General features: G+C 37.2%; 2 protein-coding genes across 2 annotated transcripts; both read right to left on the reverse strand.

Moving 5' to 3' along the window:
- Nucleotides 1-960: 960 nt before the first annotated feature.
- On the reverse strand, nucleotides 961-4992 carry LOC111796782 (TMV resistance protein N-like). Its single transcript, XM_023679539.1, has 2 exons — nucleotides 4464-4992; nucleotides 961-1906 (listed from the first exon to the last, which is right to left on the reverse strand). The coding sequence occupies exons 1-2, from the start codon at nucleotides 4949-4951 to the stop codon at nucleotides 961-963; spliced, it is 1434 nt and encodes a 477-aa protein (XP_023535307.1). The 5' UTR covers nucleotides 4952-4992.
- Nucleotides 4993-5317: 325 nt separating this feature from the next.
- LOC111796783 lies at nucleotides 5318-7076 on the reverse strand. Its single transcript, XM_023679541.1, has 3 exons — nucleotides 5933-7076; nucleotides 5681-5856; nucleotides 5318-5587 (listed from the first exon to the last, which is right to left on the reverse strand). The coding sequence occupies exons 1-3, from the start codon at nucleotides 7074-7076 to the stop codon at nucleotides 5318-5320; spliced, it is 1590 nt and encodes a 529-aa protein (XP_023535309.1).
- Nucleotides 7077-17118: the final 10042 nt, after the last annotated feature.

The raw sequence follows: 17118 nt of genomic DNA on the forward strand, positions 1-17118 counted from the left end.
AAATTGAATTGTGCTAATAGAAAGTAAATCAAGACATTTCACAATTATTTATCATTCGTGTGGGTGCAATTTAACTGTGTCTAAAAAGGGTCGAGTTAATAGTTTATGCCAACATAAACCTTGTTAGGATCGATATCAGTCGTTAGCTCTGATACCAGTTGTTAGGATCGCACAACAACGCACATGCTCCATCTAGATGAACACAAAGAATGAGATAGAGGAAGTTGCAAGGAGAACTCTAGCTAAAAGGATTTTGTATTGATGACTTCAGGTATGTACAACAAGAGAGAGTACAGAGAATAGAAAAGTACATTTTCAAAGCTCTACCGGACCAGATATATATATATGATATAGTTTACTATATATAGCTTTACCAGATTTAGCCATCTACTATATATAGCTATTTACCATATATAACTTTACCGGATATAGCTTTACCATATATAGCTTTACTATATATAGCTTTACTAAATATAGCTTTATAAGCTATAAATAAGTATCAGGCTCCATAGCATTTATACAACCCAAACAACTCGTAAATGTGAAAATCAATATTAATTAGGAACAAAGGTTTGAACCTGAGATCTTCCGGTAAATAATGTATTATGAACTCAAAAGTTGAAGCTAATGGGTCATCAATACTTCAACTCTGACTTCATCTTCTTCGTAAACATCACGTACGAAGCAAACCGATTTATGAAATCATCCTGTTGTTTCATATTTATCAAATCTACTCCACACTTTTTTAGTTCGACATTTAGGGTAACAGATTGAATATAACTAAATTGGAGCGAGAATCGAAACTCAATCTCTTTACAGTGGGGAATCATTCTTATTATACTGTTATTTCGAGGCAAAGCGAGCATCCAAATGTGGTCTAACTTCTTCCTCCCTTTAACAGCGGTTAAAGATCACGTATTTGTTTAGATTGCTGTCAGTTAGTATCTAATTAAATCTCCGTTANACGTTGTCGTTTTTGTTGCTTGATCCACAAACAACGCAGACCGCAAAGCGAAGCATGTTGGCGTTTGGCACGTCATGATCCCACTTGATGCATATCGAAGATCCCATTTTTGTCGATGTAAACCAATCTGGAATCTCTCTCCCGGGAACCATGATGTCAAATGTTCCTTTGAGTAAAAACGTCTTTCGCATCCAAGAATTTATCATTTTATGGAACCCTTTGTTGTCAGCCAATTTGTAGCAGTTTAGAAGATTCACTTCTACCATGAAATATGAATGGTTAACTTTTGAAGTGTCTAGAAAATCTTTCAATGAAATGCAGCCCTTTGACATCAACCTTAAGATCCTTGGTAGTAGCTCTGGGAAATGAAGAAGCTTTTCGCACTCGTTTACGTTCAATCTTTTCAAGTTATGGAGTCGAGAAATGCTCATTGGAAGACGAGAGAAATTATTTCGAGACAAATTCAGATTCACCAACGACACCAAACACTCGATCCCTTCCGGGACTTCCTCAAGCTTACAATCACTCAAATTTAGGCTTGTAAGAGAGTACAAACCAGCCAGTGATGGAATCCGAAAAATGCCACTCGTTGGAGCTTTGCATAACCAAAGAAAAATGTTTCTAAAGATATTGTCTCCGTCGTCCGTTCTTTGTACGGTTTGTCTCACGTCAAGCTCTGCCGTTACGGTGTCGCCCCACTTTCGTTTTCTATTTCCAAGCTTTGAACATCCCCAAAGATTTAAGCTTTTGAGAGATGTCATCTTATCCAACGCGTTTGAAATGTTGATAAGATTTTTGCAATTGGTTAAGCTCAACACTCTTAGATGATCCAAGCTTGCTATTGATGAAGGTAAGCTTGATATGGAGGTGCCATCCAAATAGAGTTCCAATAATCTATTTGTGTTGCCTGAAAATTCTGGGATCTTCTTCAGCTTTGAACACCTAGAGAGAATCAAAACTTGAAGAGCCTTGATGTTAATTTTCGTTGGAAAATGTGTGAGGTTGATGCAATCTTTCAAACTAAAAAAAGTGAGTTTTTTTGCGGTGAAAATTGTTGGATGAATACTGACCAAATTTGTGAAACCTTCAAGCTCCAATGTTATGAGATTTGGAATAGTTTCAAAGTTTGGAGTTTTGGACAACTTCTGTGAAAGATTGAGTTTGATATACTTCAGCTCCTCCAAATGCTGTCAAAGAGTAAAATTGATATCAATTTAACTAAACATTTATGTATTGTAATGACTCAAGTCCACAGTTAGTAGATATTGTTCTTTTAGGTTTTTTCTTTAAAATTTTTTTAAAATGCATCAGTTAGTGAGAGGTTTTTACACCTTTATAAATCGTGTTTCGTTCTCCTCCCCAACCGATGTAGGATCTCACAATCCTCCCCCTTCAGGGCCAAGCGTTATCGCTGGCCCTCGTTCCTTTCTCCAATCAATGTGGGACTCCCATGGACCCAACATTCTTACTGGTACATTGCCTCGTGTCTACCCCCTTCGGAGAACAACCTCCTTGGTGGAACATCGCTCAGTGTCTAACTCTAATATCATTTCTAATGGTCCAAGTCCACCGCTAGTAGATATTGTCATCTTTAGAATTTTTCTTTCAGATTTTCTCTCAAGGTTTTTAAAACGCGTCTGCTATTGAGAGGTTTCCACACCCTAATAAAGGGTGTTTCATTTTCTTTCAATAGATATGGATCTCACAATAATAATACATATAGTATGGGATTATTACCTTTTCTCCATGCCAAAATTGCTTCAAATTGCTGTGGCACATGTGAAGCACAATCAGCTTGTATTCTTCCGAATTCAATAGCAAAATCTACGAGGGATATCCTTTCCACTTCAAATATCTCAACTCACTTGGAATGCAATATTCCAACTCATTTTTGAGCATCACATTTTGAAAATTAAGCAGCTTTAGTTGGTGCATTCTTGGGAGCAAAATTGGAAACTCCACAACGTTTCTTCTCGACTTGAACAATATGCTTTCGATCGATGCTTCTCTAACCTAAATTCACATAATACCAAATAGAGTTAATGAAATTTTCAATGTTTTTAAGAATTTAAAAAGTCACTCTAAACAGACCGACAATATATCTTACCATGCTTTTAAAATCCTTCTAGCGCCATAGTCGATCTTGAATAGGTATGACGAATAATTTTGTGACCCATTTCTTGCAATAAATCATGCATCATCAATTTATTATCATACGAAAGAATTAAGAGAGATTTTTGAATGAGACGTTCAACCCTTGTTTTGGCATGGAAACCACAATCATGTAGAATCTCTTCTCCAAGCTCTTTTCTCTTCCCCTTGAAGAAGCAAGCAATGTCTAGAAATATCTCTTTCTCCCACTCATCCAACCCATCCTAACTCACTTTAAGACACTTCTTTTAGCTCTTCTATCACATACTCCCACACACTCAAATCTTTGTTTCTTAGAGATGATCCCAATAATTTGAGTGCAAGAGGGTGGCCTCCCACAATCTTGACAATGTTCTTGGAGTGTTCTAAGCAATCTTGTTTTGGACAAGCACTCAAATTAAGGAGTTGAAGGGGCTTCCTCGTTCGTAAGTTCTACTATTTTGAACATTTTTTTCACATCGAACTCGTTTGAAAGTAAATCTACATTTTTTGCTGTGATGATGATTTTACTGCCATTTTCAAAAGAGTCTTTGTTTGGAATCAATCCCATGATTTGGTTTGAACAAGTCAAGTTATCTAAGACAAGAAGAATCTTTTTTCGACAAACAGCTTGGTTTATCGTAGCAATACCTTCTTCAACATCTTTGTTGTTGTTTTCAATTGAAAACATCCTTGAAAGGAGTTGACTTTGTAAATATGGAAGACCAGTGGTTTCAAAGTTCTCTTGGACATCCGAGATAAAGCAATGAGCTTCAAATTTGTCGCGAATTCGCTTGTAACAAACCCTAGCTAATGTCGTCTTACCAATGCCACCCATTCCATGAATTCCTACCCAGATCACATCTTCATCTGAGTTCGGGTTCAAAAGAGAAGAAAGTTTGGTTAGTTTAGAATTGATTCCGACTAGTTGGTGTTCTTGAGTGACTTTTAAGGTCGGTTTGATTCTCTTTCATAGAACCGTCGTGATTTCTTCGATAACTTCTGATTCATGGGTCCTAAGCCCAAGAGAATGAAGCACTAAGTAAATAAGTAATGTTATAGTTAATCACAATATACATTGATTAGTAATTATGGCTATCAATAAGTGAATATAGTCTAACGATAATTGACATGTATTACCTATCTTCACATCTTGATTCAAATCTTTCCATCCCATTTATTATTAAAAAATAAAATGATACTATCATATAAAATAGGGGTGAGCACCCGTTGAGTTGGATTAAAATATCTTTTGGACCAACTCGAAATAATACTATCATATAATTTTTTTTTGAACTCGCTTATGTTCTCCAAATCTTGATCTTGTTACCAAGAAGAAAAAAAAGGGGGAAGAAATTGATTTTGTTACCAAGGTTGGGAAAGCCAAGCTTTGAGGTTGGCGAAGTGTGTAAGAAGGTGCCTCCATTTGTGGATCTTCGGGTTATGTTCTCCAAATCTGAGTTCATGTTTAGCAAAAGCTTCTGCAAATGTTCCTGTCTGCTTCCGAACATGAGAAGGATCCACTTTATAAAAGATTGGCAACACCAGCATCCCAAGCCTTTGGTGGCACTCAAAGATCTTATCCAGCTCCTCAAGGCACCACCTTGACGAACCGTAGTTTTCTGAAACCACAACGAGCGCGATTCTGGACGCTTCAATGGCGGCGGAGAGATCGGAAGAAATGTCTGTGCCTTCTTCGATCTCGTCTTCGTCTCTGAAGGTGGAGATTCCTTTGTGTATTAAGGCTTTGTAGAGATGGTCTGTGAAGCGGCCGCGGGTGTCTTCCCCTCTGAAGCTCAAGAACACATTGTATTTCCATTGACCATTAGAACCAGAGGAAGAAGAAGAAAGCATCATGGGTTTGGTCCGATCTGAGCAGCCTTCAAACCAAATGTGTTGTGTGTGAGACTTCTTTCTGTTAGAGAACACTCATACAACTAAGAGAGGAACCAAACCTACAACTAAGAGAGGAACCAAACCAACTTAATCGTTATTCAACTTGTTACACAATACATATATACACAGAATAACTATCCTTAACCGCTAATAACTACCCTTAATCGTTAATAACAACCCTTAACTAACATAATTTGAAATACAAACAGTAAATGAAATGAATTACAGTTAATACAAGATTAAATAAACTAACAAATCATCCCCTTAATCTTGTATTTCGATATTCACATTCTTACATTCTTCAAATTAATTCTTTCAGTAAACGTCCTAACCATATTCCTTGACAAGCATCTGACGTTGCCACAATATACTCCGCTTCACAGGATGAAAGCTGTCGCCATTATCTCCGCCTTCCTTCTTCTCTGTCTTCCTTCCAATGGGCAACTGCTTTTCATTGACAGTTTTAATTACCTGTTCTACTTGTCCGGCCAATAGCTTTTCCTCAACAGGTTTAATTACCTGTGCTACTTCAATTGCACTGTCGGAAACAATGGCCTCCTTCTCCTTCTCCTTCTCTGCTTTCGTTTCTCCAGCGACCTGTTTTTCAATAGCACAACCAGTGTTTTCGTCCTCCTACTCCTTCTTCTCATCGTCACAGTCCTTCTCTTTTATCTCCTTTGCTTTCGCTACCTCCGTTGCCACATTCTGGACCTCCGCCATAACGCCATCACTCTTCTCCTCGGATTCAAACTTCACAGTGCCAACGATTTTCTCACCATCGCTCTTCTTCTCTTCTCGCTTCTCTGTTTTTTTCTCCGATTCAATCTTCACAGAGCCATCGATTTTCTCCTCATCAATCATCTTCTCTATTATTTTCACAGACGCAGCCTTCACATCTCCACGTCCTTTTATCTCTACAAGTGATCCATCTCCGAACTTCACCGTGCCGGTCACTGACTCGTTCAATTCCGATAACCAACTTCGACAACCAGTCATATGATTGTTGGCTCCCATATATGCTTTTCTTCTCAATTTCTTCCGGGACAACCTTCTCTTCATAAAGAGCCATCTCTGTCAACTCTGGTGAATCGAGAGTTCGGACTTCACAAACTTGTGTTGTAAGTAAGGCTGACTCATCCTCATCACTTTGCGTCTCAGCCAAGTGCGCCTGATCCTCCCATTTCTTCGATCTACAGTCAGATGCATAATGGCCAATCTTTTGACAATTATAACACCTCACCTTCCGACATTCTGAGGCATAGTGGCCTAGGCCTTGACAATTGTAGCATCTTACCTTGCTCTTGTCAGTCTTCTTCTCATGAAACGAGTCGTTTCCACGACCATGACCTCTCCCTCTCCAGCGACCACTGCGACCTCGCCCTCGGCTATGGCCTCCATTGTCGCTACGTTCTTTTTCTTTCCATTCTCCTTGAGTCAATAAGACATGCTCAGCATTCTCTTTGTTGCCACCGATCCGTTCCTCGTATGCTTTAAGACGGCCGATGACTTCCTCCATGGTCATCACCTTTAAATCGGCAAATTGCTCTATTGCCGATGCGATATGAAGAAACTTAGGAGGTACTGAGCGGAGGAATTTTTTCACCAAGTATGCCTCTTCAAACTTGTCTCCAAAAGTACGTATTTTATTAACAACTTCTGTCAACCTTGCTGCATAATCATCAATAGTCTCGGACTCCTTCATATTCATAATTTCAAACTCAATCTTCAGAGTTTGGATCTTTGCCTCCTTTACACGTTCAGCACCGACATGAATAGTTTTTAACGTCTGCCATGCTTCTTTTGCTGTCTCTTTCTCTGCTAACAAAAACAACATCTCCTCAGGGATTGCTTGATAGATAGCTGCTAAGGCCATTTGATCCTTCCTTTCATCAAGACTATCAAGAGACTCGGTTGATTCGATTGCGTCCCACACCCCTTGAGCACGCAAATAGACCTTCATCTTCATAGCCCATGCTGAGTAGTTGGTTTTCGATAACGTCGGGTATTGGAGTGTTACCAGACCTTCCTTTGTTGCAAACTTCGACGACTCTCCTCTCTCTCCAGTGTTGTTATTATTTCTCGGCATGATCTTTGGCATGTAACCAAGCTCTGATACCAATTGTTAGAGAACACTCATACAACTAAGAGAGGAACCAAACCAACTTACTCATTATTCAACTTGTTACACAATACATATGTAGACAGAATAACTACCCTTAACCGCTAATAACTACAACTAACATAATTTGAAATACAAATAGTAAATGAAATGAATTACAGTTAATACAAGATTAAATAAACTAACACTTTCTACCGAAGATAAATACAACTATTTTATGTAGGTTCTATGATCTTTAATGCAATGTTGTCGTCAACCGTATAGAAATGTCTTGACTTTAGATCAACTAATGGTAGAACCAACTCGCAGTTTCCCTAAATCATTTGACAGTGGATTGTTATGCTAAGATTGTCTATGTGTGCCAGCGGTGGAAGAGCTAAAAAGGGAGATATTAATCGAAGCACATAACTTCTCGTTTGCTATATATTTAGGTGGTACTAAGATGTATCAGGATTTGAAATAACATTTTTTGTGGTATAACATGAAGGACATGACCTACTGATAAATATGGAGGAATAATGCAACCCTTGAGCATGATAGTGGAGGGGTAGTGGAGGGGTACATTGTGATATTGGTAATTGTAGACAACTAGACAAACAATGGGAGGAATAATGCACATTAAGGCACAGTATCAATGTGTACTGGTTAAGGCACCGTATAATTTTGAATATGGAACCTAGAAATAGTTATAATTTTGAATATACGTTAAGGCACCGTATCAATGTGTACTGGTTGTAGCAGTTCAAAGGAAGTGTCACCATCGTCGTTCGTAGAAGAAATTGCGAGAAGAAACGGTTGCCAAAAAACAGATATGTGAGGAATAGAGAAAGTCAACGAGATTCAGGTGAAGGAGAAGGATCTACGATTCATGTTTGCGACCCGCTTCGGCACAACCCAGAAGCGTACGACCCACAACCACATAGCCTAGTCATTCACAACCTAAGCCCAGACCACGCGCAGGAAGCTAATCTGCGCGTCGACCTACGACTCAGACCTCGACCTGAGTGTTGTTCCACACCCTCAGCATCGCATGTAACCTACTTCCAGCAGTGGTTCTTCTCGACTCAGCTCAGTGTCTTCAGCTCGATCAGTTTGACTCCTCAGCTTACTCCAGCTCGGCTTGGCGGCTTAGCAGCTCGACTTCTCATACTAGGCGACTAGGTATACAAACTTTATACTATTTTTGACCTTATAGTAGTTCGGCCAAACTCGATCTACTTCACTCTTATAACCTTATCAAAAAATTCAACCCAACCCAAACTTTATTGTTTAGGTTGGATTATCAAGTAATATAAACATTTCAATATAAAATAAAAACATACACAAAAAAACGTAGTCTCATGTGACACAATTTGTTATGTGTAAGATTATATTATTTTTAAAATTTTAATTTATATGTCAAACGGTCAATAATTTCTTTATTTTTAATTTTTAAGTTTTAAAATGTAAAATTAATTATGAATATAAGCAATTAGAAAAGTTTATAAAGATGAAATAATTGGCATTTAAAGTCAGTCAACTATAGGGAGGTGGGTGGGGGACATTTATCATTCTATGTAATCAATTTACTTTTATTTTGCTAGTTGGTTGACTCAATCAACTATAGTGATGTGTGAGGCTACTTTCTAAAGGGGCTTTAATAATTCAACTCGCTTTCCCTTCCCTTTCCTACTTGTCCTTATTTCACGACCTATGGTATCCTAAAGTCTACTAAAAATAAATATAAATACTCTAGGTAGGTTCCATGATTTTTAATGCAATGTCGTCGTCAACAGTATAAACGTGTCTTGCCTTCACCTGAAATACATAAGAGTAGTTTGTGTGTTAAGAATGATGCTCTGATACCAGGTTAAGAATCAGGAACATGAGTGAGATCGAAACTCCAAGAAACATAGGTAGAATCGAAAGTCGAATATTCATTAATGTTAACATCGTTTCAATAGGATAACAACTACCAACTCAATCCTAGAAATAAGACAAAATATTTTACAAACCAAATCTGTAAAACAAGATAAAATATATCAAATATACTACTAACCCAAATCCTGAAAATAAGGAAAAAAATCCTAATGGATTACAACTATATAAAATATATTCTAATAATGCGAATTCACTATTGGGGTTAGGGAATGCACACATATAATATAAATAGGATCCATCATTTAAAATCGTATTGGCTTAGGTGACTTTCCAATCTGAGTCACCAGATGTATATTTACTACTCTACATACTGTCCATACTAACGAATATGGACCCACAAGGCAGTTTTGTACACCTCCTGGGACTCGTACTGGTTAGGCTAGTGTCTCTAGTGTTGTTGTTGGATACCCAGAAGGGATAGAGACCGTTGTAGCATCATGTTAAACAAGATGATCATTTTTCTTTTCATAATGTATGCGTTCGTACTCATTATAAGGAAAAATATTCTGATGCATGTGAACACGTCAAATTTCCATTTACCAGTTGTGAGAATTCTTTATGAAGGGGCTTTAATAATCCAACACGCTTTCCCTTCCCTTGTTGTCCTTTTTATTATTATTATTTGATTTGTGGAAAAAAAAAGATGAAGTACATTAAAATAAGACCGAGGAAAGTATTCAAAGAGTAAGGACCGATATTACCTTGCCCACTAAAAATAAATACCTCTACCCTATGCAGGTTCTATGGTTAACTCAATGTCGCTGTCAACTGTACATGGGTATCTTGCTTTTACCTGAAATATAAAAGAAGCATGTGGCTTGAATATTTTAAGAAATACTTTGACATCACTACTATGGTTGGACCCATAATTTAAAACTATATTCTCTTAGGCGACTTTCTAATATGAGTCATCAGATGTGTATTTACTCTCTACACATGGCCCAGACGTGCGACTATGGATCCACAAGGCGGTTTGCACACCTCCTGAGCCTCGTACTGATCAGGCTAGCGTCTCTAGTGCTGTTTTGGATACCCAGAAAAGTGTTTGCGAGTCGACGTAGATGACAAGGCATCCCTATGGCATCTCCACTTTGGTCACCTACATCATGGTGGCCTAAAAGAGTTAGCAAAGAAGAATATGGTACATGGGCTACCAAACATGAACTTTGAAGGAACATTTTGTGAAGAATGCGTGCTCAGCAAGCATGCGAGAACCTCAATTCAAAAGAAGGCTGAATTTTCGGCTAAACAACCTCTTGAGTTTATCCATACAGATATATGTGGACCAATTAACCCCGAGTCCTTCAGCGGAAAGAGGTATTTCATTTCCTTTATCGAGGATTACTCACAAAAAACTTGGGCTTACTTTCTGAAAGGAAAATCCAACGCATTCGAAGTGTTCAAAAAGTTCAAAGTAATGGTGGAGAAGGAAACTGGTAGACACATCAAAGCTGTACGATCCAATAGAGGTGGCGAGTATACTTCGACGGCTTTCATGGAATATTGCGAGGAGCAAGGCATAAGGCGATTTCTAACCGCATCGTATTCCCCTCAACAAAATTGTGTGGTCGAAGAAAGAACCAGACCATTCTCGACAAGGTTCGCTCAATGCTCAAAAGTAAAAGGAATTTTGGGCAGAAGCCATGCAATGCGCCATCTACATACAGAATCGATGCCCACATGTGAAGTTAGATCATCAAACACCACAAGAGGCTTGGAGCAGACAAAAGCCAACAATCTCCCATCTCAAAGTGTTCGGTAGTGTGGTTTATGCTCACGTACCGGATCAACGAAGAACGAAGCTCGAAGACAAAAGCAAAAGGTATATCTTTATTGGATATGATTTGAAGACAAAAGGATACAAACTACTTGACCTGATTAGCAAGATGGTGATAGTGAGTCGCAATGTGCGAGTAAATGAAGCAAGCGAATGGGACTGGAACAATTTGACGGAAGTCAATATCGAAGTTGGAGAATCATCAGTCGCTGCAGCAACAAGTGCACCAACAGACTCATAAATTTCCATCGATGAAGATGAACCACGACAACCCAAAATGCGAAGTTTGTGAGATATGTATGACTCAACAGATGAGGTACACCTTGTATGTCTTCTAGAAGACGCTGAAAATATTAGCTTTGAAGAGGCGGTGCGAGACATGAAGTGGAAAACTTCCATGGATGAGGAGATTAAAGCGATTCATCCCAACAACACATGGGAAGTGGCAGAATTACCCGAAGGAAGTCAGCCCATAGGTGTGAAAGTGGGTATTTAAGAAAAAGATGAATGCTCAAGGCGAGATTGAGAGGTACAAGGCGTGACTTGTTGCGAAGGGATACAAGCAAAAGGCAGAAATCGACTGTGACGAAGTGTTTGCTCTCGTCGCTAGAATGGAGACAATCCGATTGCTCATTTCCCAAGCAGCTCAATTCAAATGGCCGATTTTTCAAATGGATGTCATGTCAGCATTCTTGAATGGTGTGCTTGAAGAAAAAAGTATACCTCGAACGACCTCCCGGGTACATGAAAATTGGAGAAAAGAAGAAGGTACTAAAATTGAAGAAGGCGCTTTACGGGTTGAAACAAGCACTGCGAGCATGGAATACTCGTATCGACACATACTTCAAGGAGAACGGGTACAAGCACTGTCCCCACGAAAATTCACTTTATACAAAGAAGAGTGGAGGTAATGTGATACTTGTCGCTCTTTATGTCGATAACCTCATCTTCTCAGGCAACAATGATGAAATGATAGAAGAGTTCAAAAGCACTATGACGCGAGAATTTGAGATGACAGATTTGGGCTTGTTGAAGTTTTTCCTCGGTTTGGAGGTTAAACAAGGAGAGACAAATATTTTTATATCATAGGAGAAATATGCAAAGGAGATTTTGAAGAAGTATAAGATGAAAAATTGCAACTCGATATCAACGCCAATAGAACCAGATGCAAAGCTCTCAAAGTACGATGAAGGAGAATGAGTAGATGCAAATAGGTACCGGAGCCTGGTGAGAAGCCTTCGCTATCTTACATGCACAAGGCCAAATCTTTCATTAAGTGTTGGCATAACAAGCCGGTTCATGGAGGAGCCAATTTATTCACATTGGAAGGCGTTGAAGTGAGTCTTGCGATACGTCCAAGGAACAGTGTCACTTGAGTTATTCTACTAAAAAACAAAAGATTACAAATTAGTCGGTTACTCTGATAGTGATTAGTGTGGAGATATAGACAATCATGAAAATACATCAGGTTATGTATTTTTCATGGGCAACACAACATTTACTTGGCTTTCAAAGAAACAATCGATCGTGACACTCTCGACGTGTGAAGCTGAGTATGTAGCAGCATCTTGGTGTGTGTGTCACGTAATATGGCTTAGAAATTTGTTGAGTAAGATGAAGCTAAAGCAACGAGGTGCAACCGTAATACAAGTTGACAACAAATCAGCAATCTAGTTGGCCAAGAACCCAGTGAACCACGAAAGAAGCAAACACATTGGCATTCGATTTCATTTTATCCGAGATCATGTGAAGGAAGGAAACTTGAAATTGCTGCATGAGGCAAGTCAGGATCAAGTTGCAGACATCTTTACAAAACCGCTACTGAATGTACTTTTCGACAAATACAAAAAGATGATTTGCATGATAGACGTCAGCAACATTTAAATCTACGAGGAGTTTTGTTGGGAATAAATGAAAAAAATGTAGTTTTCAATTTTGTTAATTTTAGGAAGTTTGAAATTAAGTCCAAAAAGGAAAAGGCTAATCCAAACAAATGAAGGTCATTAATCAATTTAGATTTTAGAAAACCTCGTTTTCAATTGTAAAATGAAGAGGAAGAGTTAGTGAGTAGTAATAGAAAATGGCTTTTCAAAATTCTTTTTTTGCTTGTCTTTCCGACATCTCTTTCAGAACTTCGTGAGTGTTATTTTAACAAGTTAGTTTCAGAGAGAGCGTTTATTTCTACAAATTAATATCAGAGCATTTATTTCGACAAATTAATATCAGAGCCGGTTATTTTCAACAATGTTGTGGAGTTTCCAATTATGTTCTCAAGAATGCATTCAGGCTGCTTAATTTTCAGAATGTGAGGCGGAAAAGTAAATAGGACTTTAACAATAAAATTATTTAAACACGATTAATTTAATTAATTATATTTATTAAAAATAAGTTGAATAGGATAATGAAGACAATAAAATGGTTCAAGAAATAACAATAAACCATTATAAAAAAACTTAGAACATACCATAAATCTTAATAACAAATTTGAAATTAGATAGGGAGGAGTTGGAAAATATTACACCGTGGTTTTATAGTGGGTCGAGCTTTCCTACTCCACTCCCTAAGCGCCTCTTTGAAATTTGAATAAAATTTTCTCGACTCTTTCTTTGGATCACAGCCCAACTGCTAGACCGCTCTTTTTATTCTTTTTACGAGTTTAAGAGCAAACTCAATCCTTTCTACGACTCATACTCATCATCAACTGTGGACCATTAAAATAATTTTTTTTTTTAATTTAATTTGTTGTTTGAAAGAGAAATAAAGGGTAATGTTGTTTTTGTCTTTATTCTTCAAACAAAAATAAAAGGTATAAGTTTTTATATTTTATTTTATTTTATTTATTATTTTTTAAAGTAAATATTAAAAAAATTCAAATTCATTTTTATATTTATAGACTTTTTAAAATATAATAATATAATAATAATAAATATTAATAATTTATTTTTATAATTCAAATGATGTAGAAATAATTTTATGTCATACTTTGATTAGCCCATGATTTCAATTTTGCTGACACATCATCACGTGGAGTATATTATTTTGATTTGAGTGATTGAAAAACGAGTTGAAATCGTTATTCCTAACCTTACACTGTCGAGAATTCAAAATATAGATAACTGTTAATAATTAAGTATATGTTTGATATCATGAAAACATCAATTAATTAATTTGATTAAGGGCCAAAAAGCTAACGGTAAGTTCAAGTACGTTCGCTTTTCGTTCTTCGAAATTGCTCCAAGTATCACCGATTGTCGCTTCCTATTAGAACGTTCATCTCATTTCCTTAGTATTTCACATTTCTAATATAATTTAACTTGAACTTTTCATTACATAACCCATTCTAAATAAATGATTTGAAATATCTGTCGTGTGAATAGAGATTCAAGGACAATTGTTAACTTCATCTCACACATCTTATATTTAGGGTAAGTGAACTCGTCTGAGTACAGTCGTTCCTTTAAGATCTGAAAATGAACATACACGGAATCAAAAGCATTATGGTAGTGACCAAGGTTGCTTCTGTTAGACAAACACGACTCTCCACGGAATCAAAAGCATTATGGCATAGACTCTCATGACTTTGCTTTGGGGTTCCCCAAAAGGCCTCGTACAAATGGAGAGTGTATTCTTAGATTATAAACCCATGACCATTCCCTTAATTAACTAATGTGGGACAGCTTCTAATGACAATCGTTTGATATGTATAAAAAGACTCTAGGCTAAAGTGTTTGAGAGTCACCTAGAATATTTAGGATTATGAGACAGATCTCATTTTCTTTAGGGCAAGTGGGAGAACATTTAGGTATAAAGTATGTCTTAGGACACACTGTCTCGTCGTATTTAGTGCAAGTAGGAGACTGTTGGGATTTATGTCCTAACGCCTTGTAATTAATTTTTTAATATTCAATAATAATTATTCCAGGTATAAAATATCAAGGTTATTAAGATAATTTTGATGTGGTTGATATATAAGAGAATCATGTTCGAGTAATAACCTAAAATATCAATATTATATAGATAAAGTTTTTGACTTTTTTATCCTTAATCTCAAATTAATTAATATTTTGATGATAACGAACCTGATCTTAAATACTAATAATTTTAGTATTTTAAAGCGTTTATAGCGTAGAGCTAACGATTTCAATACCTTTTAGATCACTTAAATTGGAGTTAAAATAGAGAAGTTATGACCGATATAAAGTTGAATGAAAATTACCTAACACGGTGATGTGATAGCTGAGTTGACACGAGGAATGTTGACTTTTGGTTGTTATAAAATAAGAGAGAAGATTTTTTTTTTTTTTTTAAATAATATAATATTTGGTGACCATTGTGAGCCATTAAGTGAAACTTCCTGTCATGGGATGTTTTATAACATAATAATAATAACAATAATAATATTAATAATAATTATTATAATATTCCAATAGTTTGTTTCTTAAAAAAAAGATAGTTGCTATTATTTTGCTATTATTTTCTTGTATAGAGTTGTAGTGTTATTTAAAATTTCAACTCCGGTAATGGTTTGATCCTAAATCTTGAAAAATTGAGTTTCCTCTCGAACTCGTAAAAAAAGATGTATTTAAATTTATTTAGAAATGGTAAAAAGAGTAAAAAAAAATTATTTAAATTTTTAAGAGGTTTGTTAGGAGTGAAGTAGATCGAGTTTGACTGAATGACTGTAAGGTCAAAAATGACTTCATAAGGGTCGAAAACTTAGAAAATGGTATAAAGTTTGTATACTAAGCCGCCTAAACCGAGAAGTCAAGCCATTGAGCTACCAAGTCGAGGAGTCGAACTGACTGAGCTGAGAAGTTGAGCCAACCAAGCCGCTGACCTGAGCCGCTAACTCAATGAGCTGAGTCGAGAGGAGCTGCAGTTGGAAGCATGGCACATGCAGGGCTAAGGGTGCGAGTCAACACTCAGGTCGACGAGCAGATCAAGCTTCTTGCGTGTGGTCTGGGCTTAGGTTGCGAGCGACTGACCTATTTGGTTGTGGGTCATACACTTCTGGGTTGGGCCGATGTGGGTCGCAAGCATGGTTCGTGGATCCTTCTCCTTCACCTGAATCTCGTTGGCTTTCTTTCTCCTTCACATATCTGTTTTTTGGCAACTGTTCCTTCTCGCAATTTCTTCTACGAACGGCGACGGTGACACTTCCTTTGAACTGCTACAACCACTACACATTGATACCGCGCCTTGATGTATATTCGAAAATTCTAACCTATTTCTAGGTTCCAAATGCTACAATCACTACATGTTATAATTCCATGCATCCTAACTATTTTCCTCGTGTATAATTGTACCATATTGTCCACGGTAAAGGTGGTTGTATCCTATAGGAAATGTGCTGATTTGATCAACCTATCTACAATTATCCATATCACAGTGGATCCCTTCAATGTCGTGAGTAGTTCTCTATAAAATCCATAACTATTCACCTATTTCCACTCCGTCATGCTTAAGGGTTCATTATTCCTACAACTCTTTTTCTAGATGTCTTGGCCTACTAGCAAATAAGACACTTACTTACAAATTATGCTATGTTCTTCATGTTACACCACAAAAAATGTTCTTTCAAATCCTGATACATCTTATTGCCACCTGAATACATAGCAAACATAGCAAACAGAGAGTTATGCACTTCAATTAGTATCTCATTTTTTTAGTTCTTCCAGCATTGGTATGCATAGTCGCCCTTGGCATAACAATCCACCATTAGATGATTTAGAGAAACCGCCGGTTGGTTCTGCTGTAAGTTGATCTAAAATCTTGGTTAATTTAGGATCTCCTTTTGGAGAATCAATGATCCGGTGTCAGAGACGCTAGTCCGACAAGTACAAGGCCCAGGAAACCACCTTGTGGGTCCATATTCACACGTATGGACATGAGTAGAGTAGTAAATACACATCTGATGACCTGGATTGAAAAGTCGCCTAAGAGAATACAGTTTTAAATGATAGGCCTCATTCATATTGTATGTGTGATTCCCTATTCCCTAACCCCAACCGTTACTGAATATTTCTTAAGATACTCAAGTCACATGCTACTTTTATATTTCAGATAAAGTCAAGACACTCCTATACAGTTGACAACAACATTGCATTAAAGATCATAGAACCTAGTATCGGTCATTGCTCTTTGAATACTTTCCTCGGTTTTATTTTGATGTACTTGACTTTTTTACCCCCACAAATCAAATAATAAAAAAAAGGGCAACCAAGGGAAGGGAAAGCGAGTTGAATTATTATTATTAAAGGCCCTTTAGAAAGAAAGAAGTCTCACACACAACACATTTGGTTTGAAGGCTGT

Source organism: Cucurbita pepo, chromosome LG06 (genome assembly GCF_002806865.2).
Source record: "Cucurbita pepo subsp. pepo cultivar mu-cu-16 chromosome LG06, ASM280686v2, whole genome shotgun sequence".
NCBI lineage: Eukaryota > Viridiplantae > Streptophyta > Magnoliopsida > Cucurbitales > Cucurbitaceae > Cucurbita > Cucurbita pepo.

What these genes read in the sequence shown, in the direction of transcription:
- LOC111796783 (XM_023679541.1), bottom strand. Translation starts at nt 7,076, where the DNA reads ATGCCGAGAAATAATAACAACACTGGAGAGAGAGGAGAGTCGTCGAAG. An exon ending in ACGAGTCAGTGACCGGCACG is followed by an intron (nt 5,857 to 5,932) that starts GTGAAGTTCGGA and finishes TGAAAATAATAG; the next exon opens with AGAAGATGATTGATGAGGAG. An exon ending in TCCAGAATGTGGCAACGGAG is followed by an intron (nt 5,588 to 5,680) that starts GTAGCGAAAGCA and finishes ATTGAAAAACAG; the next exon opens with GTCGCTGGAGAAACGAAAGC.